Consider the following 20908-nt stretch of genomic DNA (forward strand, 5'->3'; position numbering starts at 1 on the left):
GCAGTGGTAGAATAGAGAGGTAAAATTAATTAATTTTATAAAATTTTCTTTAGAGCAGCTTAAGTGGAAAGTACTCAAGTCCAGCAAGTATTACTAACAACAAATTGTTTCCCTAAAGTCAACATTAAAGGGTCTCTCATGCTAATGTTGCTGTTAGACACAGGAAACACTTTTTTGCTTGAAGCTTTTGGCCTTGACATAATATTTGACTGCATTTTTATTTAGCCAAAGTGAGCCTTAAGGAAAGTCCAAAATGGAGGTGGACTCTACATCAGCAGCCAGCGAGACCTTACATGACAGATGGACACATTTCACACATGGCAGTGATTTAGTCAGAGCGGACACAAGTCAGCCTTAAATAAATACTTTTTTAAAAAGTAAGGTCAAGTGGCAAACTTGTTTATCTTTTAGCAAACCGTCTGTCCCAGTGTTTTTAGAACAGTGTCTCTTACCAGTGGGAAGGCGTGGGAGATCTTGCCATCCGGGGGAAGCTTAGCTCCAAAGCCAATGCTGGGAAGAGTTTGTCGCTGTCGTAGTCCTGGATAATCTCCCCACAGCCTTCAGTGCCATGGCGTACGCATTCATCTGGTATGGACTCATGTAGTGCAGTGAGGTAGGCTGAGACGGGTTACCTGGAAAGAGAAACACCACACCCAATACACAGACAACACACACACACAATGTATGGCACATGAATAAAACCTATATATAGTGTGAGTTTGGGCATTTTGGAGCTTAGGCTATATACTTACTTTCTAAACCACTTTCATAAGTTCATTCCTGGATACAGTGTGGTTTACCCAAAAGCATTTGCATGCCAAGACACACAGGCAGCGACAAAATATGACATATATTTTCTGAAAAAAGAATGAGTCTTCCTAAATGTTAACTACCAGAAATCAAAAATGACAAACATGACAACATGACAAACAAAACTACATACATCTGCATCAAAATACACCTAGTGACCTGTACTTGATCCTCACACTGCGAGCTGATGTGTAGTTATTGTCAGTCCATTATGTGTGGCCTCTACTTAAAATCAAGCACATTTTAGAATTAATCAGTGCTTTTAGTTACTGGGTATGAAGATTAAAAGCCAAAATACAGTTACACGTTGGCACTAACAAATTGTCAAATACTGCTGCTGGGTGAGTCCCTCTGCTTCAAAATATGATGCTGTAGGGACCCCTCTAATGTAGTTTGTGGACCCACAGGGCTCTGCAATAATAAATATGCTACATCCAGTTAGTCTAGTTCAAAATAAAACTTGAATAATTTGGTGAAACCACTTCATTAGGTTAAGGCACAAAAACGACTTTGTTAGGTTTAGGAAAAGACTGTTTAGGTTTAGGGAAGACCTGACGTGACTTGAGTATGTTAAGTTCACTTACATATGTTATTTATAAGAAAGTTTCACACAGGACTCAAACAACAACATCTACTAGGTTAAAGTCCTGTGTCTGTTTGTCCCATTCCTCCATCCCTCCATTGACCCAGTGCTTTTTCTCGGATGGCCTACGATGATCTATGTGTTTCAACTTTTGTGAGAAAATGCAAAAACAGGTAATTTTTCCCCTCCCATCTTAAATATTTCCTCATGTAATTATAAATCAGACTTGTAGTCACTGAGTTAATCTATATGCTCATGCTTATTTAAGAAATTCTTATTCTGCTAGTTGGGAACCAATGGTCTATTTTTTATTTTGGTTGTTGTAATAATGCCTAGTAAACAGGTGAAATTAGCTTTTAGCTGCTGAAATAAATGTATTATGCACTGTCTCTATTAATTAACCGTTTTTATCACTGATGTGATACATGGATAGATTATCTTATTTGTGTTACATTACAGCAAGGTACAATATCACAAATAATTGTCAACCATGTATTGATTTTTTTAAATGGCACTCAACACTCAGTAAGATTGTCATACAGTGACAATCATTAGTTGTAGAAATATAACAAAGACCACCTACCCAAGTTAAGATCAAGATCAACCCAGAGAGGCGAACACAATCCTTAATTAAAGTAATAACTGACAATACGCATAAGTTGGCGGTAAAACATTTTCACTGAACAACAGAGTGGACATTTCCTGCATGCATAAAGATGTAAGGATGTCCTACCGTTGGATGCTGTGAAGTCTATGGCCACGGTGAAATTGAGTTGTGTCCTGGTGAGAGATTGATTGCACATCAGCATCATTCAAAACAGAGATATTAGGAATGTGCCAGAAGCTGTTTAGGCTAGACTGAGAAACTCATCAACGGCTCGCCTCTGTCGTATAAAGCACATAGCAGGGGATCTGCACCATGATTCAATTATACGGGCTCCTCAAGTCTTAAAATTTAAGTGCTGTTTTGTGCTGATATTCAACATTTGACTATTTTCAACCTAAAGAAGATGTGTTTTTCCAAGAGTTGTATTCATATAATATACAAATCTACTATAGGCTACTACTATATTCTGTGCATGTTTTGGAAAAACAATGGCAAGCATATATTATATTTGTGAATTTTTTTTTCTGTCTTGCAGGCTGTCACTGAGTTCAGTTAATTTCAGTACAGTATAAAATTTGACTGTAGGATCAATTGGCAGAGACAAAAGGGCAACTTAAAGCTGGGCTCAGACTAAAGGAGTTTTAAAATTCTAACCAAATTTGAAATAGGATTGTATCACACACATAAGGACAAACTTCTCTCCAATCTCAAAAGTACACAGTGCAAGATTTAAAAAGGCATAAGTCTGGATGAGAAACTGGTTGGGAAGATTGGTCAACATGGGTTGTCTGTTCTTAAGAGAGTACTAGAGGAGATATCTTATACGTAAGAAAGAAGGCACTGATCATGGGGAATCAACTCATGGCTCAACGGTGCGAGGGCCTGACAACGGCCAACCAAACTTTTTGACATGTCCAAATGTCTAATAGGCACCGATGTGACATGGCGTAAAGCGCAGTGATTGGTCGTAACTATAAAGACGCTATGCAAGTACAATCCATTAGGGCTGACTGCGAATAGTTGAAGATTCGATGCTTCGATGGGCGGCTCTTGATTCGACTGTCAATCTCACAGTCGAAGCTTCGCAGCAAAACAAGGATCATGTCATTTTGGCGATATGGGGGTGCTCAACAATGAACTACCAGTTTTCACCCAATGAGTTAATATACAGCCTATTACAATATACATTTCAACTTTTAATGCTATAAATAAACATATGAAAAGGATGAAACTTTCAATACATTTTTTTAATGTGCATAAATAAATCCAAAATTGTAACCCTAACCCTGGGTCGTCAGTGAGCATGTGTTGGCGAAGCGGGTGTGTGTGTGGTGGCAGAAGAGGAACACTTGCTGAAGAGACGGAGCCCCGGCTTCATTGGTGTTGTGCCGAGTTGTTCGCACCTCGCAAGACTTTCGGTTAATTTATCACCGTTGATGAACCACACAAAGAATATTTTATCGTTTTTCAATAGCCGGCTACTTGACTACTTGAAACAGACCCGCGAGGAACCGCAATGTGCATGCAGCTGCCAGCAACACAGCACGCACGCAAAACTCTGCCCAAGACCTGTGAATGGCAGGCAAGAGAGAGAGCAGCCCCCCCCCCCCGGCTCGCAATCACCGCGCACAAAAACACACTATTCGACAGTCGACTGTACGCAGGACTGGACGATTCTGATTTGACTATTTAAATCCTTAGGTGGGGACAGCCCTACAATCCATTTACCATTTACTGGCCAGAAAGTTGCTTTCATGGCTGCAAAATCATCTCAGGACTGCTCAGCTTTCCAGCAGACCTAGAAATTAGGTGCCAGTGGTACTTATACTCCCCTACAGACACACACCAGATAACCTCTCTGAGCCGCTAGCACAAAACAGGTACGACACAGAAACTTTAACAAAGGGCCATGAATGTGCTTCTAGTGACAGTCAAAGCCCCAGCAGACTCCAGACCGGACACGGAGAGTCTGACAGCAGCTGCTCATGGCTGGTTAACTCTGACTCCCAGCTTCCAGCTCGCTGTCCCTGCTACGCTGAATCAGTCACGCTGTCAGCCAGTCTGATCAGTGTATCCTTACTGGTCGGTGTTTCATTACCTCCTGTGTCACACACCACTTAGGCCATGCCCCTACAGTGGATGTCCTGTGCAGTCCTCTACTGCTTCTTCTAAATATGCTGCGAGGGAGGGAGCTAGCAGAATTTGGCTGTATTGTTGCTCTTTAATGGCTTCCCATAGATAGATTCCCACTGATAACACATTACAGATTGCGCTCTCACCCTCCTCTGATGAAGTCGACAAATGTGCATTCTGACTCCACTTTGAAAGACAGCAGGGTCACCTTGAAGACGGGGAGGGAGAAGAGAGCAGAGGACAGAAAAAAGATCACAAGGAGGTTTCATTGCAGACACCATCTGTTTATGGCTCTGATTGCTGCTATGACTCATGTCCATGAAACATGTGACAGCTGCTGATGAAACACACTCCGACAGGTCTTACCGTCCCTGAATTGATGTATTTCTTCTTCTTGCCTTTCTTTTTAGGATTCAAAACCTTGACACACAAGACAGGAAACAAGAAATTAGTTTTTGAACAAATGTGTCTGTAGTCATACATTGCATATCTGAACTCCTATTAAATGAATGACATATAACACTCACTTGATGTAGTTGCACATTCCCACAACGTTGTAAAAATTTTTATATCCTTTACACATCCAAGGCTATACTTTGCTTTTCTTGTATTTTACCTCATAGACATTAAACTGGCTTTGGCCTCTGGAAAGCTCTCTGTAGCTGGTGGTGAACTCTCCGATAAAGTCATGACTGGTAGAAAGATTGATTTAGATAGGAACAGAGAGAGAGAGACAGAGACAGAGACAGGAAAACAGGTACAGTGCATCAGCAACATAATTCACTATTTGCTTTAACAAAGAACGATCATTCTAAAGCAGATGCCTTTATCCAATAAAAGACATCAAGAACACCAGACCATACCTGCCAACTCTGGGATTTCTCTTGCTTTTCCCAGAGCCCTCCCGTTTTTCCCAGGAAACTCCCGTAATTATTACTATGGCCCTCAAACTTTATTATGAATAACTGTCATACTGTAATACATGGATCCAAGTCATGGATGGATATCTGATGTCACCCAAGTTGCCAGATCATCTATGAAACACAATCCACACATTAAATACAATTTTCAACCCATCTATCACCACAACCAGGCAACCTACAAGCAGATCCAAGGGCCGTGTGCCCAGCTGCTCTCTGCACAGGCAGAGGGGCCAGCAGCTAACTAACTAACGTTACCTGTTGAGCAAACGTCAGGACAGGACAGTGCTCCACCTAAAAAAATCTAAATACACCTGCACATTTAGAGTTGGACCGAACAGTTTAAACCCCCACCCCTAAATGTTGTATGCCGGACAGAAAACTATTGCAATTTTTAGTGTTTACAAGAAAAAGCACAACATTTAAGCAGCATTAAGTATTTTTTATTCCACCATGTCTTAACATTATGTTCACCAGCTAGTTGCTAAATGTGTTTTCCTGCTGTTTGGTGCTGGGCAGGTAGTGTACAGTAGGTTTAAGTTGAGAACAGCTTTCTGTTGTTGTTGGAAGTGAGGTTAATGAGAGCGGTGAGTCTGAACAAAATCATTCAAGTTGCAGGCCATAAAACCAAATCAATTAGCTGAAGAATGCTAAAACTCTCTACAGATCTGATGCAAACTGCACGGGTGAAAAGTCAATAACATACACACCTTTCACATTACACATTGTCATGTCATGTCAGCTGGAGGGGCAGTTCCAGTCCCTCACAGATTACAAATAATGTAAACCTATTTTACTTTAACCTCTTTCTGAAAAGGAGCCTTTAAGAAAATATGACTACTTTCAGTATAAAATCAAAAATGTACACCCATTGATCCGCTGAAGAATTCACACTAGTGGGCATTTTAAGTACCTTTTTGATTAGTGGTGTTGGAGGTTGCTGTGGAAGGATAATCAGTAGGTGAGTTATAGTTTTCTCACCCACTTAATTAAAAGGTAATGTCTCTTACTAAGTTGAATTCTGGATATTCCAAGCCAGGCGTAACACACTAACAAGGCAATGATTCATACAGTGACCACATGTGTAGACGTATCTAACTCTGTAGTACAATAATATGTCTTTTTATTATTTAGCCAGTTGTCTGAGTGTTATTCAGACAATTAATTCAGAATTATTCCCTTTCTAGTTAATTCAATGCTTACACCTTCTATCAAATTAGTGTAATATCCTATGTTCTGTTGGGTAACCCCCAAAGCTATCTGTTGGTTTCCTTCTTCTCATGACCACCCACACCCAAACCAATCATCTGTCAAAAACACAGCATGCATATTATATTATCTTCACCACCTTTAGGTTCACTATGATGCTCTCCCAAATAATTACAACCATCATGTTACTTCACTGCATAATGCTGTTGTCACAGCCACTGGACTTTCTATGCTGTAATTGTGAAACGCAAGGTTGCCTACAGACTCTTGACAAAGCATCTAGCCCAGATCACAAATCCACTAGAGTCATCTGGTCCTCGAGCAGTCAGTGCTGAGCTTGTAAGTCCTCTGTACTGTACTACAAGAAGGACACCAAGGCATATACATCCAAATACAAGATACTGTGCGTCCGCAAGATGAGAATCAGAGGACAAATGGCCTACCTGAGGGATTTAATATAGATTTCAATGAGAACTGAGGAGGGTACAAGAAGCACAACTAACCTAAAAACTAACTCTCCTGAAGTGGTGACATGGTGTGAGCCTGGTGATGTCTGCCTCCCCCTCCCCCCCTAGATAGCCCCAGAGGTACCACTAGCAAGACTGGTGAGCAAAGTATTGCAATGTCCCAAAACTGTTTAACAGTTAAATGTGTGAGGGGTTATAAAAGTGTAACTGGAGAGAGACACCACAAAAAAGGACTGGTTTAAGGGAAGGTCCAGGTCAGGTTTTATTTTATCTGTTGTCAGACACAGTTTTCTACAGGTCAAAAAGAACCTGCATAAATGAGATGATTACAGAGTGTCAGCCCTGCTCTATATCTGACTATAAAACCCCAAAACATTGTCTCTTAATTTCTTCCAGCAGGAGTGCTGTTGTGTCCATGAGCATTTCATTTCAGTGTTTTCCCGAGGTTAGTGTAAGCCTTAGGTGCACGTATTTGGTGACGGTAGTTCCTGTTATGACCATGGGGTCATATTTTGTCTGTGTTTATCTCTCACCCTGCAGCTGTCTCCTCCCTTAGAGTGTGAGTGAGTGTATGCAGATAATGGAAAACAGGTGTGCACACAGGATTGGTCCTGCAGAGCTGATTGGAGCCTCCTGATTGCTCACCTGGATGACAGCAGCCATTTTAAGCCCCATCTGACAGGAACTTCTCTCTCTCTGCCGTTCCCAACCTGAGCCTGTGTACTCTTTGTTTTCATTGTGAGTAGAGAACTGTTGTGAGCATACTAGACTTTGTGAGTGAACCTGTGTAGTGAACACATTAGACTTTGAATAGCTTAACTTTCTAACTCCGGTTATTGTCTTTTTTTTGATGGCTTAAGCCATTTTGTTTATGTACAGATGTTCTTTGTTGTAGCTTAGTTGTGTCAGTTACTAGCAGTTTTTTCTCCTGTTTTTGGAATTAGAAGCCTAGTTTAGAACTTTGTCTTTACTTTTTGTTTTTGGTTTAGGAAGGTTTTAGGTTTCTTAGAGTGTTTTGGGCACTGCTCATCTCTGATGATGAATAAACTGCTAAACTGTATCTCTTGTGTTCTGGCCTTGCTTGGGAATGGGAAGAGTGGGCAGCCACACCTTTTATGTTGCGTCCAGGAAACCCCTTGACCTTAGGACGTAACAATCCCTATTGGATCACATATAGTCTGTTGAAAAGAATCTTGGTGTCTGGTCAGTTCTGAGAAACAATATTACACAACTTAGTTACTTGTTTATCGACTCCAGACTGTACAGAACTCAGATGCCAGGTCTTTAGCCAGAGCCAAGAAACATGAACCTATCACTCCTGTTCTAGCTTCTTTACACTGGCCCCCAGTATGTTTTAGAATAGATTTTAAGATTTTACTGGTGAATCTTAAGGCTCTTCATAGCCTCACTCTATATCTCTGACATCTTACCTTACACGCTCGTATGTACTTTGAGATCCTCGGGCAGAGGTCTTTTGTCAGTTCTGACCAGTGTTGGGCAAGTTACTTAGAAATTGTAATATATTACTAGTTATTACTCCTTTAAAAAGTAATATTATTACTTTACTTATTACTGGGTGATAAAAGTAACTAGTTACGTTACTCGTTATGTTACTTTCCAGTGTTTTCCCACAGAATGACCTGCTTTCACTACCCTTCACCCCCAAACAAAGCAGTCTCTCGTGACTTTTTAACTAATATCATATTCATAACAGCAGCAAGGAGTGTGGTTTTTACAATGCATATAGCCTAGGCCTAACGTTTCTTAACGCCACTAGCTGAAATAAAAAAATAAAGCAAGTAAATCCGGACATTCAAACAGCGGTTTTACTGCAAATGTAGCCTAAGAGCAGTATTCCGTAGTTACAAAACGTTGCGTTAACGCCACTCTCTCCTGATGAGTCCAAGCATCAGTGACAGCAGCTGCTGGAGTTTCTTTCTGTAAGTTTCACGTCGCTGTGCTGCTTCAGCAGATGCTTCAATAAATCAGATGTAGAAATGTTCACGGTTGAAAGGTTTTTGCTGGTCGCACAGAGTTTAGACTAGACGACAATGTTCTTTGCATCAGACTGTGACACAATAATGGCAGCAGCTACTTACAGCTGTGGAAACAACGCCTCTCCCCCTAGTTCTACTTTCTTCCTTTAGTGTTTGGCTATTAGTGGACATGAACAAAAAAGTCCTGCTGAGCTGCCGCACAGTCGTGGATTTACGTCAAGGATGGTGCGTTCAGTAACGAGTAACGCAGCGTTACTTGCATTAGTAACTAGTAATAATGTTACCCTTTTAGAAAAGTAATTAGTTACACTACTTAGTTACTGGGAAAAGTAATATTATTACAGTAACTAGTAACGCGTTACTGCCCAACACTGGTTCTGATTTTACTTTAGTCTTCACCACTGAGATAAGGACTCAGCCTTGTACACGAGGCGCGTGCACTACCCACTGCTAACCGCACCCCAAAAGCTGATAACTGTGAGACTTGGAAAAGTAGTCTATAAATAAATATTATAATTATTTTTATTTATAATATATATTTAATGATGATAATATAACTTGGAATAATCTGCTTGTTACACAATGAAAAGCTCATGTCATGGAAAACTAGACTGCATTTAATAATAACACCTTCTGACCTGTCACCATGACTATCATTGATCAGTTGATCCCAGAGCTGTGCAGGAGAACTGCTGCTACATAAATATCGGTCTGTCTTTGTCAGACTGCTATAGAACAAAGCCTTTCACTTTCTTCCAACTCTGTCAGTCTTCCAGCGCTGTACGTTATATTATTAAACTAGTCACTATCACAAGCAGCAGATGTCAACCTACACAACACAACTCCCTCACTCTCACTTCCAGTGTAGACACGAAGACAAAACAACAAATTCGGAGCACTTCCTTATTGCTGAAATGAATAAGGGGCCTTTTGCTTTTTTTTCTTATATATAAATGATCTACCTGAAAGCAGATGATCCAATCATCATGTAACAGCAGAAACTCTTCATCAGGCTTCAGAGCTGTTAACTAGGCAACTAGTCAATATCTCCCAGTGGCTGCAGGATACCTGCTTAATTCACAATCAATATTGACCAAAAGGAAATTGAGGAAGAAAGTGAATACTTATAATCTAGATTTAAATATGAAGGTGTCATTTGGGATTCGCAACACACGTTTGATGCCCATATTAGGAAAGTGTCCAAAAAAACTGATTTCTTTTAGCATTTTTAAAATTTTTTAGTTCAGTCTTAATTGGGTTATCTAATTTACTGCACTTCATTCCTCCTCATACAACTATTATACTAAAAATAGGAAAAATACTATTCATCTCATGTACTCACTCCTGGTTGTGAAAGGTAACCATGGTGTCTGTTTTGCATGAGGTCTAATTGTACAGTATTATATTATTCAGTATCATGTATTAATCTACTAAAACTACACTAAATAAAACAGCATTTGAATTGGAATGTAATTTTACTACTTTCCCAGTGCATGGTCACTGCACTTGATCTGTGCCAGAATGACCTTATGGCGCTTAAATCTTCTCTGGTTGAGAGGATCCCTCAGAAAAATAAGGTTTTCATAGATTTAACACATAATTTTTCATCTGAACATGAAAAAAAATCCCCTACAGCATCATGGTAAATATCAACTCCCTGCATGCCCTCAGATTATCTCCGCATTTTAATATATCACCACCTGAAGCTGTGCGTGACACCAACACTGAGCAATGCTGGTATTTAGAGGGGAATCCTCAAGGAGCAAACAACGACTTAATCTCCCAACGGGGAAAGATGGAAGATGGAACATATCAAGGGGGAAGGAGAGGAAACGTTAACAAAGCAATAACATGGGAGAGGTTTAGATAAAGAAAGGGAGCGGACTTAAGCAGAAGAAAAAAGTCTAAGCAGATTGTGATGTTTATTATTGTAGTTCTAGGTTTATTTTCTAGTGGCATGCATATGTATATCATGCACTGCAATGTCTGTCCTTTTCTCTCTTGCACCTTCTGGTAGTTTAATGTCAGAATAGAAAAGTGTTTTGGGTAAGATGATTTAGACCACATAGACTTAGCTGGAAGACTGCGGGAGCTAAATGGACAGTTGTAATGTGAGCTACAAGTGCAGTTTCTATCCAGGCTGTACATGAGGGCTGCCTTCATATATGACTGGATTGGCCTGGCCAGTGTGCTGTCCATTATGAGCCACCTACTATAATTTTGTGTATTGTTCAAACTGATGAGTGTAGCTATCGAGGAGCGTTGGTCTTGTAGCTCTCTATGACTACACTCTTCCTGCTTAATCTTGTTAATCACCTAATCCTGTGCAAATGGTCTTACTTGACTTACTTGACAGTTTGGTGCAGGATGTGCAAGCTTAGTAGAGGGGCTGGAGGTGTGGGGAGGCATGTCTAATTTACATGTTGTGTGTTCTTCACTGGCTTGCTACTATTACTAGTACTGGTAAGTCTACATTCTGAAATCCCCTGATTTAGTTCAGAGTAGGAGTGTGTTCTCCACAGCCTCACTGCGATGATGGGACTTCTGTAGTGTGCACACACTTGGGCTTTCATTAAGCTAGCTGTTGATGGTCGGTAATTGTAGGCTGACTGCTTGTTAAACCACAAGATCTAGCTTTTATTTCTACATATGTTAAATATAGAACGTGAGACCTGAGGCTGTGGAGGACTTGGAATTCTAGGGACTGGATGGAGAATTGTAGTACACCTTTGACGAAGCTGTTCTGAATAACGAAAGTAATGTAACTAATTACTAACATTTACTAATCAATTTCCCTGTGAATTTTCATCCACATCACACAGGATGCCCTGGACATATTTGTTTGCAAAAGTGGATAAAAATAAAAACATTTCATAGTAGTGTTATTGTGTAGGTATAAATGGCGAGTTGTGTTCATCTGTATGTAACACTTAGACTGTATTGCGATCATTGCATTCACTGAGGTCAAATGCTGGGTTTAATCTTTTCTGTGTGAAAGACAGCACACTCCCTGCTCTCCCTGGCAGAATGAATGCACAGGACTTTATTTTGATTATGTCCCTATTTTAAAGTTAAGTTCTGAAATCTCTGATAATGGACTGCTTTAAAATTCCTTGCCATGATGCCCTGAAAAGACAAAACAGAATCATCTTTCAAACGCTTGATGACTCTGTCAAACTAGATACACAATACTGGACACAGCAAGACAAACATTTATCTTTAGTTTCCTCACATTGTGATAGGGATTTGGAAGTTTGGGGGATTCATAAAAACACCACGAGAATTTCCAATGAATCCTGAAATTTATGGAAAGCAGTAACACAAGGCCAGACTTCCTAAAAAAACTTAAATTAATCTTACAAGTCTGTCAGAGGAGCCCGTAAAAGGAACCCACTGTCAGTGAGAAAGAGAAGCTGTCAGTACTGCGGTCAGCACTCATTTCCCTGACCTCTTTTCCACTCAGTTGCGACCCTGCAAGTTGTTTTTGATTCATCAACCAGCGTGTTCCAGGTGGGTGGAGCCCTCCATCTGTTCTAATACCTAATAATAAGACTAAAATAACTGCCCCCAGACAGAACAGGGTGTGACATTTGTGGGATTCAATCTGAAGCTGAAAATGAATAAAAGAAAAAGTAAGAGATAGCGAGTGTGAGAACTTACCTCCCATCTCTATCCCAATCATAAACGTCCACCTTGACTGTCCTGGAGGGAGGTGAGATGATGTAGCGGAGATGAGACAGACAGAGGTGAGATTCAGTGAGGAGAGAGATTGTCAGGGTGAGAAAGAGAAAGAGAAGCGTCACAGGGACAGGGGAGAGAAATCGACAGAGCGAGAGTAAGTCAGGAGGTAAACCGACAAAAACCAGTATAAAAAAGGACACCTGTTACGTAACAAGGTTAGATGCCTGACATAAAAGAGAATACACCAGTATTTTTGGAACTGATCCTTATATGCAATGAAAACACATACCCATACACCCCCACTCTGAGTGCTATGTATCCCTGACTCTTGTGCTCCATAGCATACCCTCCATGACAATACAGCATAATGAAAGATTAAATGGCAGTGCCAATGCCTGCCACTCTTGCATCAAATATCCATCAAGAACAGTATCCGCAGTAGAACACATATAACATCTTGATTATATTTTTCCTACAGTGGTCGGAGACTAACCAGTACACCTGTGTTTGCTGGAAAATAATCAAGGCCCTAAACTAGAATTTTGGCCCCTCTACAAGACAGGGCCTCTAAATTAGGTAATAGTGCAGGACCTGAATGGATGTCTCTATCATTTCAATTTACCCGGTGCTTTATTGGTGCATATTCAGAAACAAATTTGCAACTAATAAAATGATCACAAACTACGTGACACACAATGAACCTGGTGGTTCTGGGACCCCTCGGCATCTGGGGGCGGGCTGCCTGTTCAGTTGATAATCCAGCCTCAGTAATAATATACTGTTAACCCTCTGAAACCTGATTTCACTTCCATCATATTGAGGTACAGCTACAGTATGTGTCAGAATTTGCTCCTCAGTTGACCTCGGCCCATCTCAAGTCCCTGCTCCCTAGGTTATGTTTTTCTTTGTTTTATGTCACTCATTGATTTTTTCCTGTTTTATTTTGAAATACCACACCTTTCGTTTCAAATACTTCGCTTCCTACCCTCATTATCCTTCCGTAACGTATTTAGTCTGTGTCTTCCCCTGTCTCAGTGCTAGTTCGTCTTTGTACCCTGTGTCAAGTGTTCCAGCCTTTTCCCTAGTGTTAGTTCTCCTGGTATTTTTTGATCTTTGCTTAGTTTTCCTGAACCTACTCCCTGTTTGGACAGCTTGTCCTGGATTTGTACTGGCCTGCTTGCACTATTGTGACATTATACGAACAGTATGATGCTGATGAGACACTGAATGTAATATTCAAATCCAAAATGTCAAAGCAAAAATTGAGCGAACGGGAGTAAACGGTGCATTTGTTGGGGACTATTTTTAGCAGCAGATTAATTAATGTGTTGTTGGTAATGAAGGAACATGTCGCCCAGTGCAACAGTATGGCTCACCGATGTGACAACAACGGAGCTCTATGGCACAGAACAATTAGATCTATCAGGCTTTGGATAGACAGACAATACTTGTCAGTACAATCATCGCTGTTGTGGAATTTCTTGTCAGTAAGAAAAAATCTGACTGTCGCCTGGGTTTTTATTAATGGACCAAGGCAGTGTGGTGGCCACTGAGGTTGAAGAGGATAATATTTGACAAGCCAACACCTTCTTATGGCAAACATGGGTCAATTGTCCATTCTACTACAGCATTTTTTGTGGTCTTTTGTGTACATTTTGCTTTTGTCCAACACAACCTAGCAACAGTAAAGTCAAATGATGAAATGAAGGAAAGAGGCCAGTTTAAAAACAAAAAGAAGACAAAAATGTGTGTGTGTTTGAGTATTCCTGTAGTTCTATCATCATCAGAACCAAATTAGGATTTGGGCTTAAGGTTAAAACAAGAATTAGGTTTATTTTAGGATAAAGTTTAATTTCAAACTTGGATTAAAGTTTTATAGCCAGTGTAAGTATAATAATTTAGATATTTGTGACATTATTGCTGCATCGCCCTTATGTTGGTCTCAATAACACCAGCACTGGCCTGAGACCAAGAGCACGGCCGACTGCTGGCATTATTCTGACCACCACAGAGGTCTCATCCTTATACATTCAGCAGGCTGTGTCCTTACTTTTTTTGTGTAATACCAAAGAAAAAAACATCTCAACACGTCAGTATTTCAAGTAGCAGATTAAAGGTTTTAATAGGAAACTAGACCTAAACCTAAATATATTAAGTATATTAAAGGGATATTTCAGTTTTTTCTTTAAGTGGGTCTGTATGAGGTACTCATCCATAGTCATTTTGGAGCAGAGAGTTGTACTGGCTTGGAAGCTAAGCAATAAACTGGTGTGGTCAGGGTCAGCAGCAAATCATATTTCAGCCACCTAAAAGAAGCCACCTGAAAATTTCCTTTCCATTTCCTTTGGAACTACATTTCAGGACTGTAAAAATTTCTACACATAAGGCTGTCTGATAGCAAGGTAAAGAGCTGAAAAAATGCAATATGTAGTGTACAATTGAACTGATAGACGATACTCGAAGATGTTTTGTCCGTACATACATGGAATGGATTCTCCAGGATACAAATGGTAATATAAGGTGACCTTGAGTGCCATGAAAGGCGCCATCAAATAAAATGTTTTATTATTATTATTATATAGTCATCACCCATGAACAATATTACTGTTTGTATCCTGGAGAAGCCATTCCAATACGGACTACCCAAATCACACAAAGAAGGAGCCCCAGACTTTAACTTTCCTTAGATAACTATGACCTGGATGACTGAGAAGCTTCCCAGACAATTGAACTGATATTGATTCTGTTCTGCGGAACAACTCTCTGCTTCTTCAAACTTGGAATATGGATAGGTACTTCATAAAGCCCCACTTAAAAAATCCAAACTGTCCCATTCATTTTTTGGAATGCAAATTGTTATACTGTATGTTCTGGTTCTCCCCCTTAAGGACATCATGCTTATCCAGTGTAGTCACGTTTACAACCAGTTCTTCCTGAATGCAATATGAACCACATTTAATGCCAAGGGAAAAGTGTTTGAAGCTGCTTAAAACCAACAGGATGAAGGTACGATGATTTCATAAATGGCACTTACTACCCTTAGATTTCTTCAACAATTTTAAACTAGAAAGGAGCAAATCTTTTTCCCACAGAACATCACTCCATGCAGTTTTTGTGACTAATGATTTCATAATCATAATAACATCTCCCAAAGCCTCTGATCCCTGTGCTGCCCTCTCACCTGTCATAGTCTCCATTACAGAGTGCTCGAACAGGGATGGTAAACGGCTGCCAAACAGGGTTCAGATTGTTCTTGATCACCTCAGTCTTGTGGCAGATGGTGAACCTGGAAATGCAAAATGACAACATGGTGAGGAGGATGATTCTAAAAATAAAAACAACTACAGGAAGATGGAAGTTAGGGTGGACAGGAAATGTTTCAGAAATGTTACTACAGTGGTTTGATCACCACTTCCTTTAGAATGTAATATGTAAAGTAAAGGATATGTGCATATATGTGTCTAATATTGTTTTGCTCCCTGGGTAAGCATTCAAATTTAGCTCATTCAGACACACAGACAGTCTCTCAGAATACACCTCAACTAAATTAAATTTTCAGCATGAAACTGCAGAAACAGAACATGCTCACAGAGGGGTTTGATCCTGAAGTGTATGTGTGAAATATTGAAGGATACAGTAAGTGCAGATTAGAACTTTCTGTCTCAGTGTCAAGAAAATCTATTAGCCCTTCTTCCATCTGATGGGAAAGAATCTTCCAGAGTCCTGATGGGACTGGATCCAAGAGAGAAATCTGCTATCAGATTTTCAGTTGAAACAGAGGAGCGTCACACTCACCTCAGCTCAAGGGCTACCAGATGGATTATACTATAAATCATTTAACACACACACCAAACAAAAACACACACTTACGTCCCATCCTCATTGCTCCGGTAGAAGACGAGGAAAGGGTCGGACTTGCCAAAGAAATCCTTTTTATCCAGCTTGTTGGCACAGAGCTGCATGGTGGCTATGTCCTGGAAGAAACAACAACACCTTCCATTAATGTTTTTAAATTAAACACCATTTACTCATTAGTTGACCTGGCCTTGAGCATTGTTGCTTCTAAGAAACGTTACCTTCCTCAGGCCCAGAAAAACACATTATGACCTGATTAGAACAGAAAACCCACAGATTAAGACTTGGTTGTCTTTACTTGACTAAATGTAAGGTTTGATCTTTGAGATCTGAGACTTCAATTCAGTTGCCAGTTTATTAGGTACAACTAGATTGCATTAGTATTAAAGGATCAGTGTGTAATAATTAGGAGGATATATTGACAGAAAGGCAATATATTAGTTACTGTATATTACCGTAAAACTTCAATTAATAGCCGAGTTATATAAGTTCTTTGGACGTATAAAAACCTCTAAAACCCTGCGGGTCACCTGCTTTAGCTGCTTCTAAGCTGCTCAGATCATTAATACAAATATTAGACCTAATGTTTAAACATATGATCAATATGTCAGCATGGACATGCTGGACATTGTTATTCTCCACAATTTAATCGTTCAGTTCATTTAACGGAAACAACGATCCCCAAAGTCTAATTATTGTAGATTTACTGGTGTAACCTGCAAGACATGAAAAGAAAAAAAAAGTGCTGACTCCTGTTACCTTTGAAGTGCTCATTAAGTCTGAATGTGTCCGTTAGTTCATTATTTATATTCCTTTAGTCTGTAAGGGTCCACCGATCAAAAGAATCAAAACAGCTTTTCATTTCATTGAAAAATTAATTCAACTTATGAATCCTGTCATGTGAAGTCCATCGCTCTCTGTCTGCTAACTTCTGCCACACTTTTCTCATCCTGCACCTTACGTTGCTGCCTTCAAATAAAAGCGCATAAGCTGTCTGTTGAGTTAGATCAAATGAGTGATGTGTATTTGATATTATTGGATAATTTAAAAAAGTAAGATAAAAGTAATATTCTGTTTGAAATAAACAAACTGTTTCATAGTAACCTATTTCACTTTTGTGCGAGAGAAATTAAAGGCCCGTCCCATATGGACGCCTGTCCCAAATAAAGGCAGGGTCAATTCTGTGATTTTAGCAAATAAAAGCTTTTGCAAAAATTTAATTTGTTATGTGGTTATAATAGTAAGTTTGCTGTCCATGCAGAGTGAACTAGATGTATGACTGTTATAAGCTCTGATAATAATAATAATCCAACACATCTTTGTAGAAGCGTCAATTCCACATTCCGACTTAAGAGGACATGAACACGCACTGAAGAATGACTTCACAACTTGGGAAATAAAACCATCCGAGAAGAACTTGAATTTACTTTATTTGAGTTGATGGTTGCAATGTGCAACTGTCACAACTAGATGCCACTAAAACTTACAGACTGAAAATTTAAGTGAATTAATAAATTACGAATAACAATAGTGGAAAGTAGCTAAATATATTTAAGTGTCCTTCTTTTGCCCTACTCCACTACATTTCAGAGGGAAATATTGTACATTTTACTGCATTTATTTGACAGTTATAGTTACTAACAGATTAAGATTTTTCATTTAAAAACATAAATATAAATACAGCGCATTGTTAAAGATCAAAGCCATGGTTCCCATCCTTTTTGGCCTGTGACCTCGATGTCACATTTCAGATGTCTATCAGCTGTTAGCAGTTTCACCAAAGAGAAACTGACAATGTCACTGATGCTTTTATTTGAATAAGTCACTTGAATATTCAAGACCTGAAGGGGTCAAATTATTAAATATTTAACAAAAACCGTCAACTGATCACACCCAAGATTTATCTTGTGGCCCATTGGAGGGGCTTTCTTTGAATTTATGTGTTTATTTTGATTGTTAAAAGGGCACGCCAGTGATTATTGTTATTTATTATCTGTATTGTATATCCATTAGGTTTGGGAATTCACAAGAGAGATTAAAAACACAATAGTCCAATTGAGTTATACTGTCTTTCATTTAGTATTAGTCGAGCTCCAAAAAAACACAGATTCCGATGCATCCCGCACTACATCTTGATACTAGTGGGTTTTGTTACACCCTCCCTGTCTGGTAACATTAAAGTCTTTCAAATACCACATCCCCAGTTTGTAATGCAAGTTATTTTGTTATAAATTGTTATTTTTCTAGCCCAAGCTTGGGTAACCTTGATGACATCATCCAGAGCCACAGAAGACATGAATAAAATAATTTTCACACATTGAGTAGTACTCTTTGTACATTGAGTACAAGATGAGCAAACTGATCTTAATGTAAAATTGAAAAGTGCCCCTTTCTTAAACTGGTGAAAAAGACAGTAACAACACTTTCTTTGTGCTATTTTTCTTTGGCACTGGTGAAACTAACTAATTAACTAATCTTTGAGGACACACTCAAAAAAATGAATAACGATTTTCACTCAGCCTTTCATGTTTATTTGATAAGTGACCTAGCGTGCGTGCAATACAATGCTATCGAAGAGTCCCCATACAAATAGTGAACTTGTACTCACCTCCACTGTGTCCATTATTATGTAATATCAGGTCACCCTGTTGGGCAATTTTCACTTACTTTAACATACATCAGTTTGATACCACTGAGGTTTACAACAATTATGTCATAAAGGGTTTATATCAGGCTAAATAAATGAATAAGAATATAAATTAAAACTGTGCTCATTCCCCAACCTTTCAAGCAACATGATAATGACATATACACACGTGGAGGGTTGAAAACAATCCATTACATTTATTAATTTAATCTGGTAATTAATTTAATTTATTAATTTACAATTACTATATATGAGGTTGCACGCCTCTGGAGCAACTAGGGGTTAAGTGTGTTGCTCAGGGACACAATGGTGGATGTGTAACAGTGGGGAATTGAGTCTCTCACACCAAAGGCATGGGTTGCCACCCCAATCCAGCATGACTTGCTGACAGAGCTAATGGGAGATCAATGTGAAGAGTTGTTCTTGTGCCGTACATTTCTTAAACTGCAAAAGGAATGGGTGGAAAAGGATTTCATTAATATGGTGGATAGCTTTGCACAGAAACTGGCAAAGAAGACAACTGTTTTTAAGGCAAGACGGCTCAGACTGTTATTGCATTGTTTACAGCTTTTTAAAGAACATGTACATGAACAACAGCAACTCAAATAAATCAGGAACATAAGGTAAAGACACACAGATAGAACTGATAATTCATCCATGACATTCACAAACCATAACTAATAATGTGAACAAAAACTTTGTGTTCTGAAGTCCTCAAGGAATCCTCACAGTCATATGTATGATATGGTATGAGGAAGGTTACACCAAACTGCTTCTTCACTATTTAAATCATTACCAGCATGCATGGAATTTTGCCTGTAAAAGTGCACGCTGTAATACCATGGCGCGCATGTTTGTGTGTGGAGTATGTGTGCTTGCATAAGCTTCTCTCTTTGATTGGAGTCTCTACTTATTTACCCACTGTGGCAAGAAAAATGAACTTTAAGACTGGATAAATAATTCATGAGCGGCTCTCATCGTCACTTTGAAGGAAAAGTACAAATTCACTTTCCTTCCACTTGATGCATATGACAAAATTATTCTAAGTCTGGGCGGTCATTTAAATTCCCTCGGCAAAGTTAAAAATGGAAACACACTGCGTGACTGTTATGAATTCAGACTTTTGTGCTTAACTTTCTGACCCCTGTCTAGGGGTGGCTTCAGTATTTTCAACCTGGATGGTTTTGTGTCTATGTACACCGAGCGTGTGTGTGTGTCCTGAGTATGATCAGATACTAACCCGGCAGTTACTGAGCTCCTCGGCTGTGAAGATGATGGTTCCACATTTCTTCCCAGGAATCCCACTGAGAGAGAGAGAGAGAGAGAGAGAGAGAGAGGGAGAGAGGGAGAGAGAGAGAGAGGAACAATGGTGGACTACAAAAGCAATAAAGACTCATCCTGCAGTTATTTGGGGTTGTGTATGCTGGTCCAGGAATTGGTCATGGTAATTTTGTGCCCGAAAGCAAGTATGCAAATACCAATATTGGAATCAAAAAATGGAATAATAACAATAATGATTAACCTTCAACAAAAAAAACACTGATAACAGATAAAAGACAGATGACTGGACAAACAGTTTTCGTGCATCTGCAGATTATGCTCCGGTGTGTGATTTCCTCTCAACAGGACGAAACATGTTGAAACATGTAGATTAAGGTTTTCTTTGCTGCAAATCATGTCAGACAGTAAGCCTCCATCTGCTGATCCCATTGCAGCCAATCACATTACATCCAGGTCATTAATCACAGCAGCAGTGGCAGACGCACTGACCCAAGATCAGATCCTCAGCACTCACAATTATCATCTAAAGGAAGAAAAAGAGGACACGTCACCAGTCTTCTGTCTGATCACTTCTCTGTTCCTGCCTCCTAATTTCTCTCGGGGAGATTGGACTTTTTATTCAGTGATGAATTGCGGAACAATCTTGGTAATTGTATTTAAATTGAATCTGGATTAGAAAACGAGGCCTGAAGTGATTTCTCAAAGGGATGGATCCCCA

At 39.5% G+C, this 20908-nt stretch overlaps 1 protein-coding gene across 1 annotated transcript; it reads right to left on the reverse strand.

The window, feature by feature from the left end:
* Positions 1-452: 452 nt before the first annotated feature.
* LOC119919250 (copine-9-like) lies at positions 453-20217 on the reverse strand (the record flags this gene model as incomplete). The annotated part of the gene is given in 11 exon segments (XM_038739678.1): positions 453-508; positions 511-555; positions 558-632; positions 2127-2173; positions 4280-4341; positions 4500-4553; positions 4750-4825; positions 12387-12428; positions 15589-15693; positions 16278-16381; positions 20150-20217. Coding segments are annotated over 10 exon segments (654 nt in total), but the record flags the coding sequence as incomplete, so codon positions are not given.
* Between the last annotated feature and the right edge of the window lie 691 nt (positions 20218-20908).

This window comes from Micropterus salmoides, unplaced genomic scaffold (genome assembly GCF_014851395.1).
Source record: "Micropterus salmoides isolate LMB-PRFRI ecotype aquatic unplaced genomic scaffold, ASM1485139v1 Ms_hic_scaffold_2634, whole genome shotgun sequence".
NCBI lineage: Eukaryota > Metazoa > Chordata > Actinopteri > Centrarchiformes > Centrarchidae > Micropterus > Micropterus salmoides.